Here is a 26892-nt window from a genome sequence, read left to right on the forward strand (position 1 = left end):
AGAACAGACATGGGATGGATTAAACTACGTGAACATATATTATATTTCGAACACTATTTTAACATTTTGATTTCAGTAGGTCCATTTTTAATTTAATACAGTGCCAAAATGATTCATGACTTATCGAGTAAACAAATGGCAGGTTTGTCCGAGAGCCAGATGCAGTCCCCAAAAGAGCAACATGTGGCTCGCGAGCCATAGGTTCCCGACCCCTGCTCTATACCAATTAAACCATTGTGACTCATTCTTGCTCTCTCACACATTGTTGTTTCTCTTTCACTCACTCACCTCCTTTTCTACCGTCTCTCAGATGGTTGGATTGTAATGAGGACGATGGTCAAATTATGAGAGAGCTGGTCCCCACAGCAGATGGCCAGTGTCTATTCAGTGAGTTTAAAAACATATACACACACACACACACACAATACAGATCACACAGATACATTGTAACAAGTAATGACCCATAAAGTCCCACATTGCACATTACATACTGGTTCTCTTAGCTTCTGCTGTTGCGTGGTGGAGTGGTGGTTTAGTTAACATATATTCACATGCCCTTGTCCATTACAGATGTGAATTACCACATTGCCATCAGGACGGGCAGTATAAGCGGAGCCAGCTCTGACTCCAGGGTGTTTGTGAAGCTCTATGGGGAAAGGGGAGACACAGTTAAAGCTCTGTTGCTTGTGTCTGAGAACGACCTGGGGAACTACTTTGAGACGGGACAGGTGGACACCTTTATACTGGAGACAATTGACATTGGGAAGGTAAGGGGGTTTATGAATCTAGTACTGTACCTACAATTTTACTTAGCCAAGACAAGACAAGAAACAGACTGCCCAGTTGAAATGTTATGAGAAAATATATTTGGAATTATATTCTACAACTGTGCAAACTCAAAAAATTGAGAAATTGGAATGTAAACAGTTGACCAGTGATCTAGAATAATGTAATTTGATTGGCTGTAAGATTTAGTATAAAAGAAATATAACCCGCAAAACAGTCAGAAGCCACTGGACTTTGGAGCAACACAGTCTTTTGACCTACACAGAACTATTAAACAGATACAGAACGATTACACAGAACTACACAGTTAATCTGTAGGAAAAGTAAAAATCCTATGTTTTTATACTTTATGATTTGAAATTCATAAGTAAACAGACAAACAACGAACTTTGGATTCAAAACTTTTATTTTCTGACGTTTTGTACAAAAGAACTTTGGGGTCCTTAGCTAGTGAGTAAGCTTGCTGACTCACACTTTTGCCAATTCTGCCTGTAGAAAAATAGTTAAAAAGAAAAAGACTTACAATGAAAATACATATAATTGCTGTTTTCATCATATCATATCTGTTCATGCTTGCAGTACCTTTCAGAATGTATTGTGGTTACTTTACTTTGGTTCTACCATGTAAAATTGGTAAAATTATTTTGGTTACTTTACTTTGGTTCTCCCCATTTGTGTGTGTGTGTGTGTGTGTGTGTGTGTGTGTGTGTGTGTGTGTGTGTGTGTGTACGTATGTGAGACAGATAAACCGCATGCTGATAGGTCACATGAATGACGGTCTACGGGCTGGCTGGTTTCTTGACAGCGTGCTGCTCAGTGTTCCAGTTCATGGCCAGCAGTACATGTTCCCATCACACAGGTGTGTGTGTGTGAGAGAGAGTCCAATGGGAGAATCTGAATTGTGTGTTTGTATGTGTTACAACCGAGGGTTCACCCTGCGACCCACAAACACAAGTTCCGCGGATGCCAAAGTCAAACGCGAAAACCAAAAGCCAGCCTACCTAATTTACCAAGATAGCTCGTTAGTCTAGGGGGGTTTAACAATAGCTGGCTAAATTGAGCCCTCAGTGCAACTTGCCCTGCGTGTATGTGGTAACTTGAGTTGGGAGTCTATATCAGTGGTGTGGGTGAAGATGTTGATATGTAACTACTAAAGACAGAGGAACCAGCTTACCGACTTCCCAGGCGAGCGTGCGTACCGGGCCAGCACAGGTCTTGCTCTTTCCCGAGAGCGGCCAGCTCTCTTGCGGTTGTTCAGTTTTGGGAGTTCAAGTTTTGATTGGTAAAGTCCGGGTGCCAGACGAAAATGTTGTATAAGGATAAACAAAAATCACAATAGTTCGAAGGGACGTCGGAGAAACAGGTAATCCTAGTCAGCGTTGGCGAGTAGCGTGCACACTTTTAAACTCTTGCGCGAGACTGGCGTTTTGGCGCTCCTCCAGGTATCCACCTGTAATCAATTTTTAAAACATCGCGCCTGCCACGCCCAGCAGTCAGCTGGTCCTCAGGCAGCCATTCATCAGTGTGTGTTATCCCTCAACCTGACCGTAACAGTATGAAAAACCTCCTTCTTATGTTCTGAGTCATTGTTGCTTTTGCTGTGTGTATGAATATGCACATTTGTTTGTGCATTTATGTTTGTGTGTCTGTTTGTGTTGTAGAGACAGAAATCATGTCTTATCATGTCTGACAGTGTCAGAATGCAGAGTAAAGAGTATAAGGATGATATTGTAGATGACTCTGTGTGTGTGTGTGTGTGCGCAGGTGGCTCTGCAGAGATGAGGCAGATGGGAGGGTGGAGGTGGAGATCTATCCCAGTGAAGTCCTTGAAATCGAGAAATGTAATCATCCCCTTCTCTCTTTCTCTCTCTTTTTCTGTGTGTGTAGGTGTATGGGGATAGGTCTAGCATCTCAGCTCGTAGGGCAAGGCTCTAACAAAAGTCCATGTCCCTAGGATCACAAACGTTGATAAAAAATGCATACCCTGCACTGAAAGTCACCCGGGATAAAAGGGGCTGCTAAAAGACTAGATGTACTGGTCCCTCTCTGTGTGTGTGTGTGTGTGTGTGTGTGTGTGTGTGTGTGTGTGTGTGTGTGTGTGTGTGTGTGTGTGTGGTGTAAGAGAGACAGTGAGTGAAACACTTCTTGATATATACACGAATCCGGCGAAACTACTGGAAGTAAGCCGGCGCCATTATGCTGGGTCTGGCTGGCCAAGTGAAGATGTACCCAGAGTTTAAATGTGCTTGTGTCTGGCTGGCCAAGTGAAGATGTACCCAGAGTTTAAATGTGCTTGTGTCTGGCTGCCGCGGCTTCTGGCCACTGGGACAAACAGAGTTTAAAAACAGATTCAGTCTAAAACTATCAAGCTATCGGACTTAAGGAAATTGTCATGTGCTATAAGGAAATTGTCATGTGCTATCCAACCTGGAGAAAAAGCACATAGTGGGGACAACAGGCATGTTCATTTCTCCTTCAGTTGACTATATATTATCAAAATGATTTCAAGGATGTAATTAATAGTGAAAATCGTGTTAGCCCAGGGCCCCGTGAAGGATTAATGCAGCCCTGGTCTTATTTACTAGTCTCTTTGTTTGCTTACTAAAGGTCCTGACCAGGAATCAAATGTGTGACACTAGATCCTGAACAGGATAGATAGATAAATAGATAGATACTTTATTGATCCCCAAGGGGAAATTCAAGAAATTCAAGGATCATGCCCCTGCTGATAAAGGAGGAAACGTGTTCAACGAAATCAGAGCCTGGCATGATAGCAAAAGTCATGCAGTCCCCATGGAAACTTGAGAGGAAATGGTGTCTCCTGAAGCCATGTTGCCTGGGAGAGAGAGCCTTAATCTGCCCGCGTCTCTGTGCACCAGTTAATCACACCATCTGTCCATCCCAACTGAGAAAAACAAAAACAACACCTTCGGTGACGGTGCCAATTCCAGTTGGCTTTGTATGTCTTTAAAGTCTAACAATATGTTTATTTTTGAACACTTTTAAGTATTTCAAATATAACAATGGTAGTTTTTAAAGATTCTGTGAATTTCCCTAATAACACTTTTGAGTGTGAATAAATAGCAGTTGCACCACTCTCCTGTAGTTTTGATGGTTGTCATTATCTGGTTGATTGATTATTGGTTTACTGACCTTTGCAGTGATCAACTATGAGGTGACAGTGGTGACAGGAAACGTGTTTGGAGCTGGGACGAATGCACGCGTCTTTCTGCAGATCTATGGCACCGAAGGCAAAACGGAACTGCTCAGACTTGAGAACAGGTCAAACAATTTTGAAAAAGAAACTACAGAGATATTTAAGGTATTTTTGAGTGTCCACATTTAAGGTGGTTATGTGTATTTACACTTAAGTAATGATATTCACAGTATATGTATGTTTTTGGTGAGGGCTCTACTTCTGTAATAATTGAAATGTGTCTGTGTGTATGTGGGTTAAATGTATGTATGTGAATGGGGTGCAGGCTGTGTGGTAAGGTGTTTTTAAGGTGCTTACGGATCTTTACCTTGTCTGAAATGGAAACCTTTGAGAGCTTCGAGATTGATAGCATTGATAGCACAAGTGTGTGTGTGTGTGTGTGTAACTGTGTCATGTTGTAGCATCAGCCACATAAATGGGCATATGATTTGATTAAGGCAGATCTTATTTATTGTTACATATCAGATGTGTTACTAAATATTTCGTAGACCTAAGTAAAAGTAAAATTTTAGGTTATCTCTCTTTATACTGTTTAAAACCTGGCCAGGTACTTTTTAGCTCTATTTCTATACCTTTGTAAATCTCTTGCTATCTTGATTATGGGCGTCAGTGATCCAGGACAAGTAAGCATTTAGCAGACGATAGGGCCCAGAACTGTCACTCACCTTTTCACTCACTCGCACCCACTTTTCCTGTTCTTGCCCTATGGCTGCACTCACAGAGAGTCACGTTATGTTTTTAAACGGGACGCGGGAGAAAGCCGGGGGGAAATGAATGAATGAATGAAGGAAGGGGTAGAAGTCTAATGGCGTTCTGATATCCTCTAATCGCTTCATGGAATTAATGATGAATTGTCCTGCTCGTATACACCCGTTACATGGAATATCTGACTCTACAGCTGTTTTTTCAAGGAGGTGAGATCGATCCTTTTTTCCCTTTTTTTTGCTGGAGTTTAAAAGACTGTCTTGCGACAACCTTGGACTCATGGAATACTATATTTTTTGGGACTGAAAGAAGATACAGAGTTGTTGGCGTTGTTTTTGTTTAATGGACTGAGCGCATCGCTTGATGCTTATTTTTTGTTGTGCCGCATCTGCGGCGTTTGGACGATATCTCTCTCTCTCTCTTTCTCTCGCACTCACTCTCTTTCTTTTCCTCACCCTCACGAGAGTGCTCTAAATAAAGCCAAGCATTATAGAGATCATTCTTGAATGCATGTTTTAATGTACCCATGACGTTAATTTGTTGACGTAGTCATACTCAATTCTAGTCAGAATATGAGTCTGATACTGGGACTGGGACTACTCCATTGGGATGTGATTATGGGGCGTGTTTCAACCGATACAGGGGAGGAATGCCTCTGCACTCAATTGGATAGACCATCAGAGCAACGAAATAGATTAGGTGTAGGAAGAAAACACACGAACCATCCTTCTTCTCCACAAATGCCTTAATATTATTTTCTGGTCTTTTGTAAAAGTTAGTGCCGTCAATAACTCCTTGCCTACAACATTCATTAGCGAAATCTAAGAGATACGTAGCCTAGTAGGGTAGGCTATTAGGAAAAAACTGATATAGTCAGTTCCCCTCCGTTTTTAAAAATAATTCTGTTGAACACTGATATGCTACAAACATGTTAAACAGCTGGAAAAGGCTGTCGCAAATCCCTCGAACAGGTGGTCAATCAGAGATTTCAAACGAACGAGGAACATGTCGCAATGCAACAGCGCTGTTTTCCCTTGATGAAAGGGAAACCACGAGTTTTCCCACATCTCAACTTTGGCCAAAGTTTTCAGAAATAATAGTTTTCAGTGATAAAACCTCATTAAATAATATGCATTTTCCATATGGGGTCTTAAAAGCCATGTATCCTTCTAGCCACAGCGTTTTTGTTTCAAACATAAGCCTAATCTAAGCGTGCTCAGATGACGTGATGGAGCAATGCCAGACCGAACTTCCCGACGTCAAATGTTGTGGGCAGGACTAAGTTCGGAATGGCACCCAGGCTACTACTCCACATGTGTTCTCTACAAATTCACCGCAAGCTTAGTTGACAGGTGTAAATAACAAAGGTTTTCTTTGAGCTTGTGGAAGATTTGTATGTGATGTGTGTAACAACTGGAACGTGTTATATGTGGGATAAATCTCTGTCATTCTTTAATCAACATTGATGTACCTGTTTTTGTTTTATTGACTACACCAGATCGAGGCTCTGGATGTAGGCCAGGTCTATAAGATCCGTATTGGGCATGATGGCTCGGGCTTGGCCGACGGCTGGTTCCTGGATACCGTCCACGTCAAACGACTCATCATGGCGCTAGTGCCAAAGGAGGAGAAGGAAGACAAGAAGGAGGAGAAGGAGGATAAGAAGGACAAGAAGAAGAAGAAGAAGGATAAAGAGGAGGGTCCAGTAGAGGAATGGAAGGAGGTGGTGAAGACTTACACCTTCACGTGTGAACGCTGGCTCGCCCAGGATGAGAATAATGGAGAGAATGTAGTAGAATTGCGGGCGGATGACTACGATGAGCTTGAGGGTACGACGATGAACAGGGAAAGAGAGAAGCAAGGAGCAAGGATGGAGAGAGAATCGGAGACTTTTTGTTATTTTGTTCAATTCAATTTCAGTGATCCATTTTAACCATACACCCATATTTGTATGTAATGAAACTGTTTATAAAACTGTTGTCTAAACCTATGTGAACAGGGCATCACTCACTCATAGTGTGTGTGTGTCTACTCAGAGAATACATATGAAGTGCATGTGTTTACGGGGACTTTATGGGCTGCTGGAACCGATGCCAAAGTTTTTGTCAACATCTACGGGGACAGTGGAGACACAGGAGAGAGACACCTACGCAAGTCCAAAAACTTCAACAAGTTTATGTGTAACCAGGTGCTCTGTTCACACACACACACACACACACACACACACACACACACACACACACTACTTGGCATTGCGAATACTTGGCATTGCGGGGTTTCATTTTCTAACCTATGCTCTCCAATTATATTTTTCTAAGGAGGATACGTTTGTGGTCAGTGCAATTGACCTCGGGCCACTAAAGAAACTGCGCATTCGTCATGACAACAGCAACGCAAATGCTGGTTGGTTCCTTGATCGTGTTGAAATCGTTGATTTAAAGGATGAAACAATGTGAGTTTCCATTCAAAAAGTACACACACAAACAAAAACTGTGTTGTCCTGTAAGGCTGACAAGAGAGGACATAAAATTGGGTGAAATTTAGAAAACAAAGATGAAAAATAGAGCTTTTGGTTTGTATCTAGGCCTACCTGAGATTGGCTCTGGTAGAAAACTGGGGGACTATTTCTGAAAACATTCTTTAGTCTTTGTCACTGCCGAATAAGATAAAGTTAGCCTGGGAATACCGATACGAATCTTTGCCAAATTTGGGATTGCAGGTGCTCTGGAGGTCCATCTGGGCAAGAGGTCATTGAAGCCTATTTCCAATGTCCCTAAAACCCAGGTTACGGGTACGCAAATACAATCGCTAATCCGGCACGTGTATTTCTTTGGAATTGAGTAAACAACTGCATTTAAAACCTTTGTTTACAACAGAGGTTCCCAAACTTAAAACTGCTGAGGCCCACTTTAAATTCTGAAAATCTTCTGCGGCTCACCCAACCAAAATTTAAATGATAAAGTCTATTGACGGAAGGAGGACTGTGCGCGTGAGCATTCAAAAAGGGGGGTGTGTCGTGCATGGGAAACAAATCTGGTTAAATTCATGAGTTGTAGATTTTTTTGAATGCTCACGTGCACAGTCCTCCTTCCATCAACAACACGAGATTCAAGTTCGTTGATAGACTTATCGAGTCTTAAATTCAAAATGGCATCGCCCAGAAAACAAGCAGAAATTTCACTTCAGGTACTGTGTGTATATAATGTCTTCTAAATAAGCTTTCAGCACACATACAATGTTGCCAATGCTTCGTTTTAAATGTTAAGAGCCTAATTACACTGTTGACGAAGTGTGTATCTAGATGGGTTAAAAGAAGCAATTTATGTGCAGTATGAGAGATGCCCGGTTGCTAGCGCTAAATAGCGCAATGGAAGAATCAGTAAAAATTGCAAAGAATCGGTAAATGTTCAGAATGCTTCGGGGCTGGATAGGGTCACTCTTTGTCCATGACTCTAGCTTACACTCATACTTATCTAAACATCATATCTAAACCCCATTTAACACCGGATTTTTCCTTTAAGTTAACGTCTGCGTGCTAACCAGGCTAGGATAAAGTACTTCACATTTAATATATTTATTTATATATATGCAGTATCTCACAAAAGTGAGTACACCCCTGACATTTCTGCAAATATTTTATTATATCTTTTCAAGAAACAACACTGAAGAAATGACACTTTGATAAAATGTAGTGAGTGTACAGCTTGAATAACAGTGTAAATTTGCTGTCCCCTCAAAATAACTCAACACACATTAAAGGTGCTCTAAGCGATGCCACGCATTTTTTAGGTTAAAACATTTTATGTCACTTACTGCAAACATTGCTACTTGTCTGTGTCCTGAATACACTGTAAAAAAACGCGATCTCTGTGGACAGCCCAGGCAACAAAAACAACCTGGGCAAAACCTAGCCTGTAAAAACATAACAAACCGTTCCAGCAAATCACAGAAGAGATGTGCGTTTAGGAGAGTTTCAATTGCACGGGAGCAGCACAGGAGGGAGGGGGAGGAAGTAGCGAGCTAGTTCTCTGTTTTGTTTGAAAGTCAACAGAAGTTATGTTACCCAGCATCGCTTAGAGCACCTTTAACACCATTAATGTCTGAACCACTGGCAACAAAAGTGAGTACACCCCTAAGTGAAAGTGTCCAAATTGTGCCCAAATATTTTGTGGCCACCATTATTTTCCAGCACTGTCTTAACCCTCTTGGGCATGGAGTTCACCAGAGCTTCACAGGTTGCCACTGGAATCCTCTTTCACACCTCCATGACGACATCACGGAGCTGGTGGATGTTAGAGACCTTGCGCTCCTCCACCTTCCGTTTGAGGATGCCCCACAGATGCTCAGACACTCAATAGGGTTTAGGTCTGGATACATGCTTGGCCAGTCTATCACCTTTACCCCAGCTTCTTTAGCAAGGCAATGGTTGTCTTGGAGGTGTGTTTGGGGTTGTTCTCATGTTGGAATACTGCCCTGCGGCCCAGTTAACTCCCCTCATGCTCTGCTTCAGTATGTCACAGTACATGTTGGCATTCATGGTTCCCTCAATGACCTGTAGCTCCCCAGTGCCGGCAGCACTCATGCAGCCCCAGACCATGACACTCCCACCACCATGCTTGACTGTAGGCAAGATACACTTGTCCTTGTACTCCTTACCTGGTTGCTGCCACCCACGCTTGACACCATCTGAACCAAATAAGTTCCAGTAAACCATATTCTTAGTCTGCTTGTCTTAAGCAAACTGTTTTTGCGGGCTTTCTTGTGCATCATGTTTAGAAGAGGCTTCCTTCTGGGACGACAGCCATGCAGACCAATTTGATGCAGTGTGTGGCGTATGGTCTGAGCGCTGACAGGCTGACCCCCCACCCCTTCAACCTCTGCAGCAATACTGGCAACACTCATACTACTGTTTTCCAAAGACAACCTCTGGATATGATGCTGAGCATGTGCACTAAACTTCTTTGGTCGACCATGGCGAAGCCTGTTCTAAGTGGAACCTGTCCTGTTAAACCGCTGTATGGTCTTGGCCACCGTGCTGCAGCTCTGTTTCTGGGTGTTGCCAATCTTCTCATAGCCCAGGCCATCTTTATGTAGAGCAACATTTTTTTTTTTTCAGAACCTCAGAGAGTTCTTTGCCATAAGGTGCCATGTTGAACTTCCAGTGACCAGTATGAGAGTGTCAAAGCGATAACTCCAAATTTAACATACCTGCTCCCCATTCACACCTGAGACCTTGCAACACTTATGAGTTACATGATACCGGAGAGGGAAAATGGCTAATTGGGCCCAATTGGGACATTTTTACTTAGCGGTGTACTCACTTTTATTGCCAGCTGTTTAGACATTAATGGCTGTGTGTTGAGTTATTTTGAGGGGACAGTAACTTTACACTGTAATACAAGCTGTACACTGTACATTGTAGCAAAGTGTCATTTCTTCAGTGTTGAAAAGATATAATAAAATATTTACAAAAACTTGTGAGATACTGTATGTGTGTGTGTGTGTGTGTGTGTACATCAGGTATTACTTCCCCTGCATGAGATGGCTGGCCGTAGATGAGGATGATGGTCAGATTGCTCGTGAGCTGGTGCCAGTGGACGAGGCCTTCATGCACAAAGAGGATAAGGAGGATGATGATGATGATGAGGAGGGGGGGGACACCTCTTTACGCACTCTTTTGCTCGAGCAGAAAGGTCCGACAGGCACACACAGTGGGGACTCAATGACTCATCCAATACTTCACCTATCCATACAGAATATGTATACAGTCAACACATACATGCTGACTTTATTTCCTTTGGTACCAGTGATGTGTGTATAGGATTTCTACATGAAGTAATTCATATTTGTGTATGTCCGTGTTTATAGCTATGTCTACCACATTTACTCTGAGAGTGAAGACAGGTGAAAAAATGTATGCTGGGACTGATGCTAATGTCTACGCCATCCTGTATGGCACCAAAGATGACACAGGTAGAGACTGTACACTGGTACACATCCAGGTCTCTTGTCTCATTCTTTCCCTATTTAACTTGTTCATTAGCATATGAGGTAACACTTTGCTTAAACTCAGTTTGTATCAACCCATAAAGCATTATAAGCACATCTATAAATGTGTATTAAGTGTTTATAATGCATCATAGCAACAGGCATAAGGTTACAGTATAGCTATTTACGTATATCGACTGCCCTCATAACGTGTTGTGATGTTTTAGAACAAGCCCCACTCAAGTATCAATATAAACGTTTGGTTGAGGTCATATATGACATGTGGTGAATAAACAGCATTTGATGTAAAGCAAATATGTCATCAATGACAATGCCCATTTTAAATGTTCAAATGTGACCTCATATGCTTCTATGTTCTTAAGAAACAATGATTTCCTCATTGGCAGGGATAATCAACCTGAAGGCCTCTAAGAACTACAAGAATAAGTTTGAGGCAGGGATGATTGATGAGTTTACAGTGGAGGCAGTGGACTTGGGTAGACTTAAGCGGCTTCGTATTGGTCATGACAACTCAGGTACATGAACATTATCTCATAAATACAGATAAACAAGCGATGCAACATTTATCATTCATTTGACATTTAACTTTCTGTTATTCTAACCAGATTTTTCATCCTTGCATGTGTCCCCATTTCGTGTATCCTGTTTGATGTGATGTATAAGTATAAGTATATATACTTTTTTGATCCCGTGAGGGAAATTTGGTCTCTGCATTTAACCCAATCGGTGAATTAGTGAAACACAAACAGCACACAGTGAACACACAGTGAGGTGAAGCACACACTAATCCCGGCGCAGTGAGCTGCCTGCTTCAACGGCGGCGCTCGGGGACCAGTGAGGGGTTAGGTGCCTTGCTCAAGGGCACTTCAGCCGCGGCCCACTGGTCGGGGCTCGAACCGGCAACCCTCCGGTTACAAGCCCAGAGTGCTAACCAGTGGGCCACGGCTGCCCCACAATGTGATGTGATCAGTGTGTATTTCTGTGTATTTCTGTGTGTTTATAAACATGTGTGTCTTTGAGTGTTTCAGGTGGCTCTCCAGGCTGGTTTCTGGACTGGGTTGAGATTGACGCTCCGTCGCTGGGGGAACGCTTGGTCTTCCCATGTGGCCTCTGGCTGGACCGTGGGGAGGAGGACGGGGCCATTCAGAGAGATCTCTACCCAGCCCACCTCCAGACACAACACTACACACCATGTGAGGACTCTGTGTGTGTGTCTGTGTGTGTGTGTGTGTTCAGTAAGAGAGTGTGAGAGAGTAAGATGTAATACTAGCCTCTGCTGGTAAGACATAGTAAGCACATTTAGAAGTTAGCTAGCAGTAACAGTAGTTAGCTACAAATATCTTTAGGACAGTGGTTCTCAAAGTGGGGTCCGCGACCCAGAGGGCATGGGTCCGCAAAATAATTTGCTTTAAATTCTAAAGTTGAGGTTGATCGTTTTAAAGAATTATATCTACAAATGGCGACCATTTTCACCAATAAAACAAGTAAATTGTGTCTATTTGCTCCCACCCACATTAACGATTATGAGGGGGTCCTCAGAAAATTTTCTTAGAAACCTCCCTGGAACCAAAACATTTGAGAACCCCTGATAATGCTGTGTACATGTTTATAGGCCCCCTCCTATCTGTTTTTACATGTGCTCATATGTGTTTGTGTGTTTGTTCTAGTTGTTCCGTATGAGATCAAGGTTTTCACTACTGACATCTTCGCTGCGGGGACGGATGCAGATGTGTTTATTGTTCTGTATGGTTGTGATGGCGTGGGCACCACCCAGAAGTCTCTATGTGCCAATAAAAGAGAGAGGAAAATGTACTTCAAAAGAGCTGCAGAGGACATGTTCATTGTAGAGGTGCTGTTCTGCACACATGTGCATGCACGCACACAGACACACACACACACACACACACACACACACACACAGTTGCTTTAATAACAATTCACACTGCTCTGTGAGGATTTTTTGTTTGTGCATATGTCATAGTTGTTTTTTTTTTCACATTAGTCACATGATCCATTGCTTGATGATATTGTCATGCCTGTCAGTAATAGCTGCTTAAATGTCCACAGTTGGAGGATACTGGTGAAGTTATAGAGAAGATTCGTGTTGGTCATGACAACCGTGGAGTGAATCCAGGCTGGCACCTGGATCGGATTGAGATCAGACAACTGCTGAGGAAGGGAAAGGTATGTAAACATATTATGCATGCTGACTGTACAAACACACAAACACACACACACACACCAACACACAGACAACACAAATGTGTGAAAAGAAATGCTGTTGCTTGATTGATTTTCATAGATATCATGTCCTTGTTAAGGTTTTCACAAAGTGATAAAGGTCTTACAGAGAGCTTTCTTCATTATAACTTGCACCACTATGCCACTTGCTTACTTAGGTCAAACAGAACTACCTCAGCCATTTATTGGCCTGACTTTGCACTACTATATTGACTGTCAATTGCACAATTTCAACCCAATTTTGCTGCTCTTATTTATTCATTGTATGTGCCTTCTTATTTACTTTTTATTGTTTACTTGAATGTTATGTTTGTCTGTGGACTTAATTGGTAAAATTATGTCTTGTCGCCACCGTGGGATAGTGAGAAACGTAATTTCGATCTCTTTGTATGTCTTGGCATATGAAGAAATTGACAATAAAGCAGACTTTGATTATGTGTATGTGTGTGTGTGTGTGTGTGTGTGTGTGTGTGTGTGTGTGTGTGTGTGTGTATGTAGGGGTCAGAGACAGCGATATTTCCATGTGAGAGATGGTTGGCCACCTCAGAGGAGGATGGGGAAACAATCTGTGAGCTGGTGCCCTCTGAAATCATCACAGAGAAACTCGCACGAGATGGAACTCTCAAAGTCTCCCAGTTTGAGGTGGACGACGCTCTAGAGAGTAGGTGTTTCTGCATGTGCAGGCCTTACACTTGCGTTTATTCACTATATTTATAATTTTCATTTGTTTGTTTGTAAATACCTTAGCTCAGGGGTTCCCAAACTTTTCCACGACAAGGCCCCCCAAATACCACTACTGTAGGTTCTGGCCAAGGACCCCCTTGATGTGTTATTAAACCCATCGACAATACTACGGAAAATGTAAAAATACATTAAGCTAATCCTAATAATTGTTTTAGCCACAAGCACTTCGCGATAGAGCATACAGTGTGTAAAAATTGCATTTGGGGCTTTCTGCTATATGAGAGCTATCACTCTACTATTATTCCCAGTCATTATCATAGAAAATATAATGTTCAGATATGTAACAAATTATTCTAATGGCATTGTATAACAACCCTCATAGTAATAGGCAGAGGTGGGACCAAGTCACTGTTTGGCAAGTCACAAGTAAGTCCCAAGTCTTAGCAGTCAAGTCCAAGTCAAGTCCCAAGTAAATACAGAGAAGGGCAAGTCGAGTCCAAGTCCAAGTCACATCAAAGCCAAGTCGAGTCCAAGTCCAAGTCCCAATCTTTTTCAAGTCCTGAACAAGTCATCAGGTACTCTTCACTTAATAATGCCATTATTAGACTATCGATCATAATTTTAGCACTTCCATCTAATCCACAGTATTTTTTTTATAAATACAGATTAAAATATGTTCAATGTTTCTGTCTTGTAATCTTTTACGACATATGCATGTGCATACTTGTGTAATATACACATGTGCATACCTGAGTAATCTCTACAAAATGGATAGCTACATGACACTCAGCACAGCTGCAAATATATATAATGTTTTTCCAAATTGCGGAGCCCACTGTAAGGATGAGTAATAATTTGACTGATGGTATTTCACTGCGCTAGGCCACAGATTTGCCTGCAAACAATTTATTAGGCTGTCTGCCAGTGGTGACTCATAAGGGAAGCCAAGGTCAACACTTTTATATTATTTAAAAGATAATAATGACAGTAATTTTGTTTTAAAGTATTAATTTCTTAAGAAATACTAGACATTTGATGCTGTTTATCTAATTTGTAAATGGTGCACGGTCACTTTAAGCCCATTGTGTGCCACTGTCCACACGTTCTCATAATGATCTTTTTTTACCAGCTCCGTTCAAATATAGCCTATGGCTAGTCCACAAACTTGTTTGTGCCACATGTATAGCACAATTTTAACAATGATAAGCATGATATTAAGTTGGCACAAACAGCTTTCATTCCTTTGGAAAGAGAAGCATGTATGACATGATGCTTGCTTGACATTTTCTGTTTGCAATTAAAAGTGAATTATGAGCCTGGTAGCCAGTAGCCACCTAGCTACAGTAGCTGAGTGGAATGCGTTTCAATCGGCATATCATGTGCTTCATGTAAATAAATTATTGAATACTTCAAGACTCACCAGTTCCATTACACAAGGCAAAGACAACTCTTCATAATATTCTTGTCCACTTTCCAAATCACAGTGAGTGCAGCTATGTCATAGTGACCTGGATCTCATAGTTTATAACAGTATAGTAGGCTAGTGAGAAACGGATAAATTCACAATCTCCTCTAATCTCGTATTTTTTTGCCTCCACGATTTCTTTTTATATGTTTCTTATATTTAAAAGAAGATATCAATCATCATCAACAATGACAAGCCAGCTGGAACCTACTCGTTTTCTCTCCCTCTCGTGCGTGCTTAGATGTGTTCTCAATTAAATGCAGTAGCTTAGCATAAGTTTAAGTTGGATCTTAATGGAGAGGACTCGAAAAGTATCATCTTTATGTAACATGCTGTTGGTGCTTTTTGACAAACGTTCTCTAACAAGAGTGCAAATCAGTTTGCAGTAAAGCTACTAGTGATTGGCTAAATGTTGGTCCTTCCTCTGTCTCTTGGTGCCCTACACACAGTGCGTAACGCGTGTGGGGGTAGTGGCAGTAATCTACTGAACTGTGCTCTGGCCGCTTGTCTCCGCTATTTATTTATTTTTAGTCGCGGGAAAGCGTCTCTGGGTTGACTGGTACACGATCAGGAAATTTAGTTTTTGATTCGAGACATGTCAAGTCATCACAAGTCAAAGAGGCAAAGTCCGAGTCAAGTCTTGAGTGAATAGTATTCAAGTCCAAGTCGAGTCGCAAGTCATGCCGAATTTTATCAAGTCAAGTCTGAAGTCATTAAAATCATGACTCGAGTCTGACTCGAGTCCAAGTCATGTGACTCGAGTCCACATGTCTGGTAATAGGTATATTTTACATTTTCCAAATGTATAAATTTGTTGCTTTTACTTTTCCTTCCAACTTGCTTAGGCCCCCCTGGCACTCCCTCACGGCCCCCACTTTGAAAACCACTGCCTTAGCTTAGCAATGTAAGCTAATGTAGTTTGAGAATGTTGACTTGGGCCAGATAGATTATGATGATAAATGTTATTGACTCATAAACACATATACACATTGCAGACATACTGTATGTTTGTGTATTAACCTGAACTTGTGTATGATTGTGTTTGGTGGTTGTAGTTCACACCTACAAAGTTGTCGTGAAAACAGGTGACATGTATGGGGCAGGGACAGATGCAAATGTGTTCATCACCATCTATGGAGATCTGGGAGACACAGGGGAGAGGCCACTCAGCAAATCAGCAACCAACAGCAACAAGTTTGAGAGTGGAGCGGTAAGACAAGAAAGACACTTATACATGTGCAAAGTGCAAAAAAGTCACACACAGTGATATGAACTGCATGTACAAATGGGAATAAACAGACAAATACAAAGGCCCTCTAACCCAAAGCTTAGATGTGATGATGATGTGTTTGTTTTTTGCAGGTGGATGAGTTCGATTTAGAGGCTGTAGAGCTTGGACTGGTGTTTATGATCCGTGTTCGTCATGACAACAGCTTGCTGAGTCCTGACTGGTACTTGGAGGAAGTGGAAGTGATAGACCTGGACACAGAGAAGAATTTCCTCTTCATGTGTGAACGCTGGCTGTCCAGGAAGAAAGAGGATATGAAAATCTGCCGAGTGTTATATGTAAAGGTGTGTATGAGTGTATGTGTGTATGAAAGTGTGTATACCAGTATATGTGTGTGAGAGTGTTTATGTCTCTGAGTGTAGCAGGGAGAGAGAGATGATACTGGACAGACAAGGATATGTCTGCTTTAGTGTGTATAAGTGTGTGTGTGTGGGAGAGAGAGAAATATTTTGCTCTAATGTTCAATCTATGTGCTTTTGTAGGGTTATGAGGGTCCCAGGGATGGCAGTGGCTTACGGGGACTGGACAGCAACATGAACCAGAGAGACAAAGACAGCAGAGACAAAGAGGACAGTTTATGTGAGCAAAGACACCCAAGCCCATATATAATGTGCATAATGTAGAAACAATAGAACTGCCCTGACAAACAAAATATTGCAGATGGCTTAATATCAATATTGTAACACCTCCATTTATCACCCATTTTGTCCGAAAATTCTAAAACAACGATGTTTTTTAATACTTCAAAATAACATTTGATAAATTAACCTTACATTTTTCAGTAGCCATAGGTGTGTAGATTTGAACAAAATCTGGTTTGGTTCTTACCAGGGCTTTTACTGCCTGAAATATCCGATTTTGTTTACCGCGCTCGGAGGTTAGTGCTGGCCTGGTGTGTCATCTACTTCCACCCTTTCAACGGCACATGAACGGTTCGACTGAGAATTCTCGTCGTTACCTCAAAATTCCACTGGAGCTCCAAGCGGATTTGTACACACAGCTTATAAGACTGTTTATAGCTTTTTGAGTCACGGTAAAATGTAATTTTTGGGACATATCTAATTTAGATACACTTATGGTGTGGGTTACCACCACCAACTAGGTATTTATTACCTGATTAGTTTTGTTTCTCCCCATCGGACAACACAGGTCCAGAGGGCACTTTACTAAATTGCATTGGATGATAGGAATCAAGTTCCTGCTACATATGAACCCTACCTGGAGCTATGCTTTATGCATGCATTTAAAATAAAATGGAAACTGGAAACCAGAGCAAAGGGCATTATTTATGCACAGTTGGATGAATGATACCACAGATGAGAATTAATGGAAATTATAAACAGTGGTGTTTGTTAAAAATTGTGTGTTATTCATTGTTACACCATCTAGATAAAAACAATTCTTAAAGGATAATTCCGGTATTTAGCACTTTGAGTCCCTTTTTCTGGTTTGTTTTAGATGAACTAGAGTGGTGGACACCGACATTTTGACGATGGGTCCTGTGTCGACTTTCTGACTCGTTTAGAATCGCCTTTGACTGGCTGGCTATGGGCATGCACAAACATGTCCTTAAAACAACCCTTAACGTTCATTTTTAAAACTGTGCAACTCACCGAGTGGTTAGTGATATTCGTTGATGTTCCAAAACAAGTAGCGTGGCGAAATACAGTTTCTGTCGTGTTCTATTTGCCATTTTGTAAAATCCAATAGATTTCTGTTGGAAGACTCATTGCTCCTTGATATTACTGCACTACCGGAAACGGAAAGGGGGTCTGTTTACGGTTGTAGTCTTTCCCCCGCGAGACCTTCTTTTACTGTCTATGCTTCAGACTCAAATATTGAGCGGAAGTTTATACACGGTTGTGAGGTATCTGAAAAAATAGTTCCACAATAGCAAATAACACAGATTGAATTCATACATTGTGCTGATTTGTTTAAAATAATCAATGAACACCACCACTAACCACTCGGTGAGTTGCACAGTTTTGAAAACAAACGTTAAGGGTTGTTTTAAGGACATGTTTGTGCATACCCATGGCCAGCCACTCTGAAACAGTCAAAGGTAATTTAAAACGAGTCAGATAGTCGAAACAGGACCCATCGTCAAAATTTCGGTATCCACCATTCTAGTTCATCCAAAACAAACCAGAAAAGGGACTCAACGTGCTAAATACCGGAATTATCCTTTAAAACAATCAACATTTTCAACAGCTCACTAATATCTGCTTGGAAGCACCAATATTTTGGGTTCTATAAGAACATGGGAACCCATAATTGAGGTCTTCCAGTATGCGTGCGTGTGTGTATGTGTGGGCTGGCTAAGCATATATGGTGATGTTGTGTTGTGCCCAGTGATCCCCTATCACTTCACTGTGACGACAAGTGATGAGGATGATGCGGGGACCACCAGCCGTGCATTTGTCATCATCCATGGACGAGAGGGAGCCACAGACCGTATGTGGCTGGAATTGCCCGAAGGAAAAAGCGGCTTTTTGCCTGGAGCTCTGGACAACCTCCACTGTCGAGGCAAAGATGTGGGAGATATCAAACGAGTGGAGGCAAGATGCATAATTCACCATACAATATCACTTTTGTCATTAAAAATGTCTTGTTTAGATCAGTGGTGCAGTCTTCTCCTGGTTTGACTACAGGTTTCCACTTCAACTGAGCTTGATCATATTATCATATTCCCTTTACAGAAAATATTTATCCAAATATATATTATAGGTTTATAACTATACCATCTCTGCATTTTAATAACAAATAATTACAATACAATAATAATGTAATTTTCATGCCAATTTCTTGATAAATATTATAATAAATTATGATAAAAATCATTTCTATACTATGAAATTGTGTATGTGTTAATAGCTGGGTCATGATGGAGCAACTCCAGAGAGTTGCTGGCTGGTGCATGAGTTGTCAGTTGCTGTGCCAACAAAAGCAGTGCAGTATGTGTTCCTGTGTAAGTGCTGGTTGGCCAAAGACCGTGGTGACGGTCTCACTACCTGTGTGCTCCACATCATGGATGCTGTTGTCATCTCCATTGCACAAAAGGTAAGAAACACACACTCACATAAATTCTGTGAACTGACACAAAAATATACAATAGATCCATTTTTTGTGAACACAGATTCTGATTTACTTACTTTATCTGCTTTTTTCCCCTGGCTCAGATCATCTATGAGGTAACTGTGGTTACAGGTGATGTGCAGAATGCAGGAACAGACACACACATTTACTTGACTATATTTGGGGTCAACGGAAGCTCAGATGAGAAGCTGCTGCCAAAGAATGGAGACAGGTTCTCACCCCACACTCTCATTCTCACACACAGGGAGTTTGTCTCAATTGGTGTGCTTTCATGAGTACACTTTCGTGTAGTACCCTATGTGCACTGTGTGCTTACTGGCAGAGTGCGCAAATTTTAACAGAATAGTATTGTCTCATATCAAACATTAACTCCGTGCACTTCACGGAAATGACGATCGCAACATTTAAATATAACTTTATTGGCGTCCTCAATTCGACAGTGACATGGTCATACTGTGTCAAAACATGAACGGTTTATGTTATAACTTGCTTGTACCTCTGTAAAGTGTGTTTTCCACTGCTGCTGCTTCAGCTTTCTCAACCGTGATTACCACGAGTTTGAAAACGCTCCCTACCCTTCCGCTATTTGGCCAAGATGCCGTCCGTTGAGGGCGAATAGTGTCCAGTGTTCCACACTTAGCTTTTTGACCGTTATGAGTAGAGGCGGACAGAGTACACAGCTTCATTACTTGAGTAAAAGTACAGATACCCTTTGCTAAATTTTACTCAAGTACAAGTAAAAGTACAACAGTCAGATGTCTACTTAAGTAAAAGTACTGAAGTACCGGTACTTATTTTTAAAGTACTTGAGTATCAAGAGTACAAGAGTAGCTTACATTTTCTAAATATTGCATTACTACTGCCACAGTGCTTACATTTATGTACAGAAACATCCTACATGGAGTTATGAAAAATTTTAATGTTAATACCTTGGAGAATATAAAAGGAATTGAAAGTAAAATCAAGTCATTTTGATCTTTTTACCATGTTGCCAGGGATGGGCAGTATTTCTAATGTATATAAATGTATACATGTATGTTTGCATGTATATAAAATACGTATTTCAAATACAAAATACTATTTTGTAATTGAAACACTTGAAGCGAAAACTATCATTAACTTGTTCAGAAAATTGAAATAGTCTGGCAAAGTAGGGCCACGGGTTGGCACATTCCCGGGATGGACCTGTTGCGTCTTCATCCACTGTTTCGTCTCTTATCTAAATCTGACCATGGAGTTGACTTTAGCGGAAAGCTGAAGGTGATTGCTGATAGGCTGTCCCAATCAGTGGCGGCTGCACAATCCAATCACGTTTGAGAGGAAAACAACAAATTGAAGGTTTCCGAGATTTTTCTTTTTCCCTTTTTTTTTAGAAGAAGTACTCACGGTTATGGGTAGAAATGTAGTGGAGTAAAGAGTACAATATTTGCCTCTCAAATGTACTTGAATACTCCCCAAAAATGATACTCGAGTAAAGTACAGATCCCTCAAAATTGTACTCAAGTACTGTACTCAAGTAAATGTACTCCGTTACTGTCCGGCTCTGGTTATGAGTGAACCATCCGGGGACTTGCAGCGCCCTTCGTGTTGTTGGAATTTTCAGTGTGAACACCCTCATGCACATAAAAATAGGTATTGTAAGTGCAGAAGTACGCGATTTGAGACACAGTTTGGGTTTTATTAGTGGTACAGTGAAAGTGGTATAGTGAAAGTGTGAAGGTCCCAACAGAATGTGTGTGTGTGTGTGTGTGTGTAGATTTGAGCGTGGACAAAAGGACACGCTCATTCTTGAGGTTGAAGACATTGCACCCCTGAGAAAGATGCGGGTCCGAGTTGACGGCTCTGGCAGCCGACCCGACTGGTTCCTGGAAAGGGTGAGTGTGTGTGTGTGTGTGTGTGTGTGTGTTGATGTATAGGCGAATGTTGCATGCGTTGAATGTTGCAGTTGTTGGTGTGTTGTATAGGCGAAGGTTGCATGTGGAGGTTTGGTTTCTAATGAATGTGTTTGCATTTTAGCTACCAACACTTCTGAAGTGTAACTGAAACAGCTTCACACCTTTGTGGTCACATTCTTGGCCTGTTCTCCCCTCTCTTCTATATTATAATCTGACCCGCATCACTTTAGAGGGAGTGTGGCAATGTTTTTATTTCGTCAGGTATTTCTGGGGCGTTTCTCTTTTGGTCTTTTGGGAAACATACACCTTATAACCAGAAGTAGCCAGAAAGTTGTGGATATGGTTCTCGGCCATTCTGCCCCTGAGAAAGGCACCTTAACCCAAGTTGCTCTAGGGGATTGTCCTAACAGTTGTTTTTTTTTAAAAGTCGCTTTGGATAAAAGCATCAAGTAAGACATATTTGGATTTATGTGTGTGTAGGTTGCCCTGCGTAACGTACAAACTGATGAAGTGGCAGAGTTTAGGTACTCTGAGTGGCTGTCGACCACCCTTGGCACCAAAAAGACATTGAGCGCTGACATGCCTGCTGTCATAGACGGGGAAGAAATGTTGGGGCTGACCAACTACATTATACACGTCAAGACAGGCGACACCATGGGTACGCACACATACAAACCACAAATGCACACACACTACCTTTCATACACACACACACACACACACACACATGCGCGCACACACACACACACACACACACACACATGCACACACACACACACACACACACACACACACACACACACACAATGTGTATAGGTTAATGTTGGTTATTCACTCACTATGATGTGACTGGCTGCTGTCGTTATATGTATGGCTTGCTGCTTATCTTGTCGATTTGTCATGTTTAGGTGCAGGGACAGATGCCAATGTGTGGTTAATGATCTTCGGTGAGAATGGGGACACGGGACCGCTGGCACTCAAACGCTCCAACAACATTAACAAGTTTGAACGCAAAGATATGGACACCTTTCAATTCCCAGACATGCTCAGCTTGGGCAACCTTTCCAAAGTTCGGCTATGGCACGACAATGCAGGTGCGTCCATGCAGGGGCATCGAAATAATATACAGCTCTGGAAAAAATGAAAAGACCACTGCACATTTGAATGAGTTGAAAGTCATATTCAAAATTAAGAGTCCACTGCACACTTGATTATAACCGTCAACTCATTCGAATGTCACACAGCAACCGTAAGATGACATCAGAAAAATGTGTAGTGGTCTCTTAATTTTTTCTAGAGCTGTATACTCCAGTCAATTTGAACACAGTTTGAACCAGATCACATCAGATTACCCAACTAACATGTGCCAGTGGATCTTATGGTAATTCACCTTTGTCATGACTGTAAATATGAATATGGTTAAAAAATAGCTGTGTGTGTGTGTGTCTAGGCCCAGCTGCTGGTTGGTTTGTTTTCAACGTGGATATACGAGATGACGTCCTGGATCAAACTTTCCGTTTCCCATGCAAAAGGTGGTTTGCCAAGAAAGAGGATGATGGACAGCTGATACGAGAGCTGGGCTGTGCCAACAACGACATTCTGGACCTCAATGAGACAACCAGTAAGTATGTCTTAACCCTTAAAGGTGTACCGTGATGGGAATTCAACATAGAATTCTTTTAGAAGCTTCAATTGTTGCGGAACGGAATCTTATGTTAGAATGTTCAAAAACCCACACCTTTAGGCGGGTTTACATTAGCCAGCGGCAAGCGGCAGACTTCCTATTGTTCTCTATGGTTCGGCAGCGGAACGGTGGCAACGCTAGCGTTGAACAAGCTGAGCATTGAACAAGCTGAGCGTTGAACTTAGTTCAACTTTCAAAGCGCAACGCGAGCGTATTCAATTGACAAACCGTTTGTGTTGCTTAGGAACAAGATAAAACGTATTATGGTCTGAGCGTTGCATTACGTTTGCAGCTTGCCGCTGGCTGATGTGATCCTCGCCTTAAGGGTTAAGGGGTACCACTGAACATTAACCGATATCTTTTATAAGACCATTAATGAAATGTAAAAAAGTAAAATTCTATTGACCAAAGACCAAAACATAAGTCTCTAGGTGAGGTGTTTCTTATGCACTGATGAACAGTTATATGAACTGAAATGTTTTTTTTATGTCTGGTAGAGTATGAAATCATCACAGTAACCGCAGATACAGATGAGGCAGAGACGCGAGAGAATGTGTGGATGATCTTGGAGGGAATGAAGGGACGTTCCAAAGAGCTTGTTCTAGAAAATTCAGCGAAGAAAAGGCGATTCCTACGGTAATGTATAGGCCTATTGTGCCTTTGCTAAGTCATTTTAATTGTGTATATTGTATGTATGTGAAGTTATCTTTCATGTCTATCAAATTGTATGTGTATTGATGTGGTCAATCATATTTAATAACATTTCATTTTTGTGCCCACACAGCGCGAGCACAGACAGATTTGAGTTCACCACTAAGGTTGTGGGTAACATTGCGGGTATCTGTGTTGGCCACATACCCAAAGATGGGAAGAAGCCCAAAACTGAATCCTTTTGGCATGTGTTAGAAGTCACTGTCAAAGAGAAATCGCTCGGAAACAGGTAGGTGGACTTTGAACGGATAAGAGTGATGACACAGAAACAAGTACAGCAACACCAGGTTATGTTGCTCCATAAAGCCAGATTAATAAGATAAGTTATTGCTAACTCTCTGTCTCCCTCAGGTTCATATTCAACTGTAACGCTCCGATTCCCCTCTCCACCAAACGTGACGACCCGGTGATGTTCGAGCGCAGCAAGATCGTGGAGAGCTTTATCTCCAAGGCCCGCAGCCTGCGACCAGTCACGTACGAGATCATCGTGGTCACGGGTGATGAGAAAGGGGCGAGCACAAACGCCAACGTCTTCATCACACTCTTTGGCACCACTGGGGATTCGGGCCGCCGGGGCTTGCGCCAGCGCCTGCGTAACTTGTTTGAGGCCGGCCGGACCGATTTCTTCTCATTGGAGCTGCTGGACATGGGCGATCTGACACACGTGATCATGGAGCACGACAGCAAGGGCCTCGACCCCAGCTGGCTGCTGGAACGCGTGGACGTCATCAACACCGCCAACGGAATCACGACCTCCTTCATATGCGGAAAGTGGTTGGACAAGAATCAGGCGGACGGACTGACGCGCCGCGTGCTCTTCCCCAAATACTGACGTACTCGTGCACCGCTCCCAAGATGCACCGCTCCCAAGATCAAATGAATACTGACGTACTCATGCACCGCTCCCAAGATCAAATACTGACGTACTCATGCACCGCTCCCAAGATCAAATGGAAACTACATTTCTGATGTTACAAAAATTACATATTACGCCCCAGCCGAGGCGCAACTGGCTGGGGCACCTGCACCATACGCCGACGACCCGGGTTCGATTCTTTTAAATATATTAAAAATATATATAAATGTAACCGGGTGAACAGAGGGCAGGGGAATTTCACGTTGTAGCTTTAAGAGGCGAGCCGCGGGAGAACTTTTAAACAGTAAATAAAACAGCTCGCGCACAATGACGTCAGTTAAAGCAAAAGTGTCGTTGAAGGCAACGTGTCAGATTCTCCAGCCGGTACGTAGGTAAAATAAATAATCTATCAATATTCATTAAATATACTATAACTCGACAGTAAATGCCTGAATATGTGATGGAGCTAGTGCTGTGAAGTTTAGGGAATAATGACATTTTGTTATTAATGGTTCTTGTAGATAGTGCATCAGACCGGAGCTACATCTCCCACTAGAACTAAGCTGAGAGCGGGACGAAGCAGCGTAGCAGCGTGAGTGTTAGCGATTCCTCACAGAGTTTAGCCGATCCACACGGAGTTTTAATACATCTACCACACTGAGTTAGATAAAACTACCAACGGTCGTATTGTCTCTATAGTCCAATAAATGTGCTGATTTCTTTCCCCGTTGTATAACACTTGTTAAATACAGAGGGGAGTTTGAAGCTACATTAGCTGGTGACAGCCAACGGTCACATCCAGGGGTTTAAACGAGTGAGTGTACCATTTCGATGGTTAACAAGCATTTAGTTGTGTATGTGTTTGTCATGTGATGTCAACTGTTGGTTGAGTGATTATCGTTTTTAATGATTTCTGAATGAAACAAATACAGGTAAAATGTTTATTGAGTCAGTGTGATATGAGTTAAATGCAGAGTAACATATTTTTAATTACTTCATTTTCTAAATGGAACAAATACAGACAAAATGTTTAATGGGTCAGTGTGAGATGAGTTAAATGCAGAGTTACATGTTTTCCCCTTTTAATGCATTACAATGGGTTACATTGAATGTACTGTGTTAGAGGCAGCTACTGCTAAGAGTTAAATGTGATGATAGAGGTGGCTTGGTAAATGTGCTATGTTGTTATTTATTTCTTGTTGTTTCTATTTTTCTTTTACTCCAGTCACCCAGAGCCACTACTGTTGCCTATTGTCATTAGAACATATTCGATTACTGTTTGTCAATCTGCACTGGAAGTTAGAGTTTTTTTTTATTTTGTTGATCTACTTTACCTAAATCCATACAGTTAAAGCTGCTCTCAACCAGAAGCAGTCGGGGAATAAAAGACCTGCAGTAAAATCATTTATTTGTGTCCTTCTCATCCATTCAATCAGGCCACATATATATATATATATATAAAAATTACATATTGCATGTGCTGCACCCTGTGACTCAGAATTTGACAATAGGAGCACTGGCAGACACAAATGTGTGAGAGCTTAACATCCTGAAACAGGGTGCAATTGACTGAGTGCCTTAGACTCACTTTACAGCCTTCATGGCTATGCTTGCCACTGCTTTAGTGGACTACTTTTGTTTCTGTGCTGTAGCTTATATGGGCCAATGACTAAACTGTAAAATGCTTTGACTTGGTGTCTGCTAATTGTAAAATTTTAATTACCTCCATCTGTCTCCAAACTGCCCCGAGTTGCCATTTGCAATTTTCAATTGTTTTATTGTACTACCCTTGACTGGGCTAAGTTCACATTACCAGGCCAAATCCATATGCTTCAGTTACAGTTTTTTTCAATCGCTAACAAGCACTTACCCATACTTAAGATACTTTTTCTAAACTCTTAACACAGACTCACACCTACAAAACACAATTGGCCAAATGGATCATTTTCAAAATACTGGCTATTGTTGACATTACAAAAACGGCATAGACTTTTATGTTTCAGTTTTACAGGTATTTGCATGCAAAACATGCTATCCAGAATGGAAAAAGTTTTACAGTATTGCTTACAGTAAACAAAATATCCATGAAACACAGAAGAGCATTCTGAACAAAAAACAACAGCAAAAAGTCCAGATAAAAAGGGGGGGGGGGGGGGGCTAAAAATTACTGTATCTAATCTCTGCGATCTTCAGAGTTAGGCCACATGTTTTCATCAACATCGCATCATATATTATCCAAGGCGATGCACCTGGGA

At 41.6% G+C, this 26892-nt stretch overlaps 1 protein-coding gene across 1 annotated transcript in view; it reads left to right on the forward strand.

Moving 5' to 3' along the window:
- Window positions 1–26039, forward strand: part of loxhd1b (lipoxygenase homology PLAT domains 1b) — a 63995-nt gene extending 37956 nt beyond the window's left edge. Inside the window, exons 17-44 of the mRNA XM_042059987.1 lie at window positions 311–387; window positions 571–767; window positions 1530–1645; window positions 2551–2627; window positions 3948–4108; window positions 6207–6537; window positions 6745–6896; window positions 7027–7160; window positions 10229–10401; window positions 10577–10681; window positions 11104–11232; window positions 11746–11910; window positions 12385–12566; window positions 12785–12901; window positions 13457–13619; window positions 16163–16317; window positions 16470–16679; window positions 16878–16974; window positions 18748–18953; window positions 19270–19455; window positions 19575–19702; window positions 21248–21365; window positions 21867–22044; window positions 22295–22480; window positions 22837–23007; window positions 23568–23706; window positions 23855–24010; window positions 24133–26039. Of these exons, the coding sequence (XP_041915921.1) occupies window positions 311–387; window positions 571–767; window positions 1530–1645; window positions 2551–2627; window positions 3948–4108; window positions 6207–6537; window positions 6745–6896; window positions 7027–7160; window positions 10229–10401; window positions 10577–10681; window positions 11104–11232; window positions 11746–11910; window positions 12385–12566; window positions 12785–12901; window positions 13457–13619; window positions 16163–16317; window positions 16470–16679; window positions 16878–16974; window positions 18748–18953; window positions 19270–19455; window positions 19575–19702; window positions 21248–21365; window positions 21867–22044; window positions 22295–22480; window positions 22837–23007; window positions 23568–23706; window positions 23855–24010; window positions 24133–24613 (4690 nt within the window). The 3' untranslated portion in view covers window positions 24614–26039. The remainder of the gene's footprint in view (window positions 1–310; window positions 388–570; window positions 768–1529; window positions 1646–2550; window positions 2628–3947; window positions 4109–6206; window positions 6538–6744; window positions 6897–7026; window positions 7161–10228; window positions 10402–10576; window positions 10682–11103; window positions 11233–11745; window positions 11911–12384; window positions 12567–12784; window positions 12902–13456; window positions 13620–16162; window positions 16318–16469; window positions 16680–16877; window positions 16975–18747; window positions 18954–19269; window positions 19456–19574; window positions 19703–21247; window positions 21366–21866; window positions 22045–22294; window positions 22481–22836; window positions 23008–23567; window positions 23707–23854; window positions 24011–24132) is intronic.
- The last annotated feature ends 853 nt before the right edge of the window (window positions 26040–26892 follow it).

This window comes from Alosa sapidissima, chromosome 13 (assembly GCF_018492685.1).
Source record: "Alosa sapidissima isolate fAloSap1 chromosome 13, fAloSap1.pri, whole genome shotgun sequence".
NCBI classification, from domain to species: domain Eukaryota; kingdom Metazoa; phylum Chordata; class Actinopteri; order Clupeiformes; family Clupeidae; genus Alosa; species Alosa sapidissima.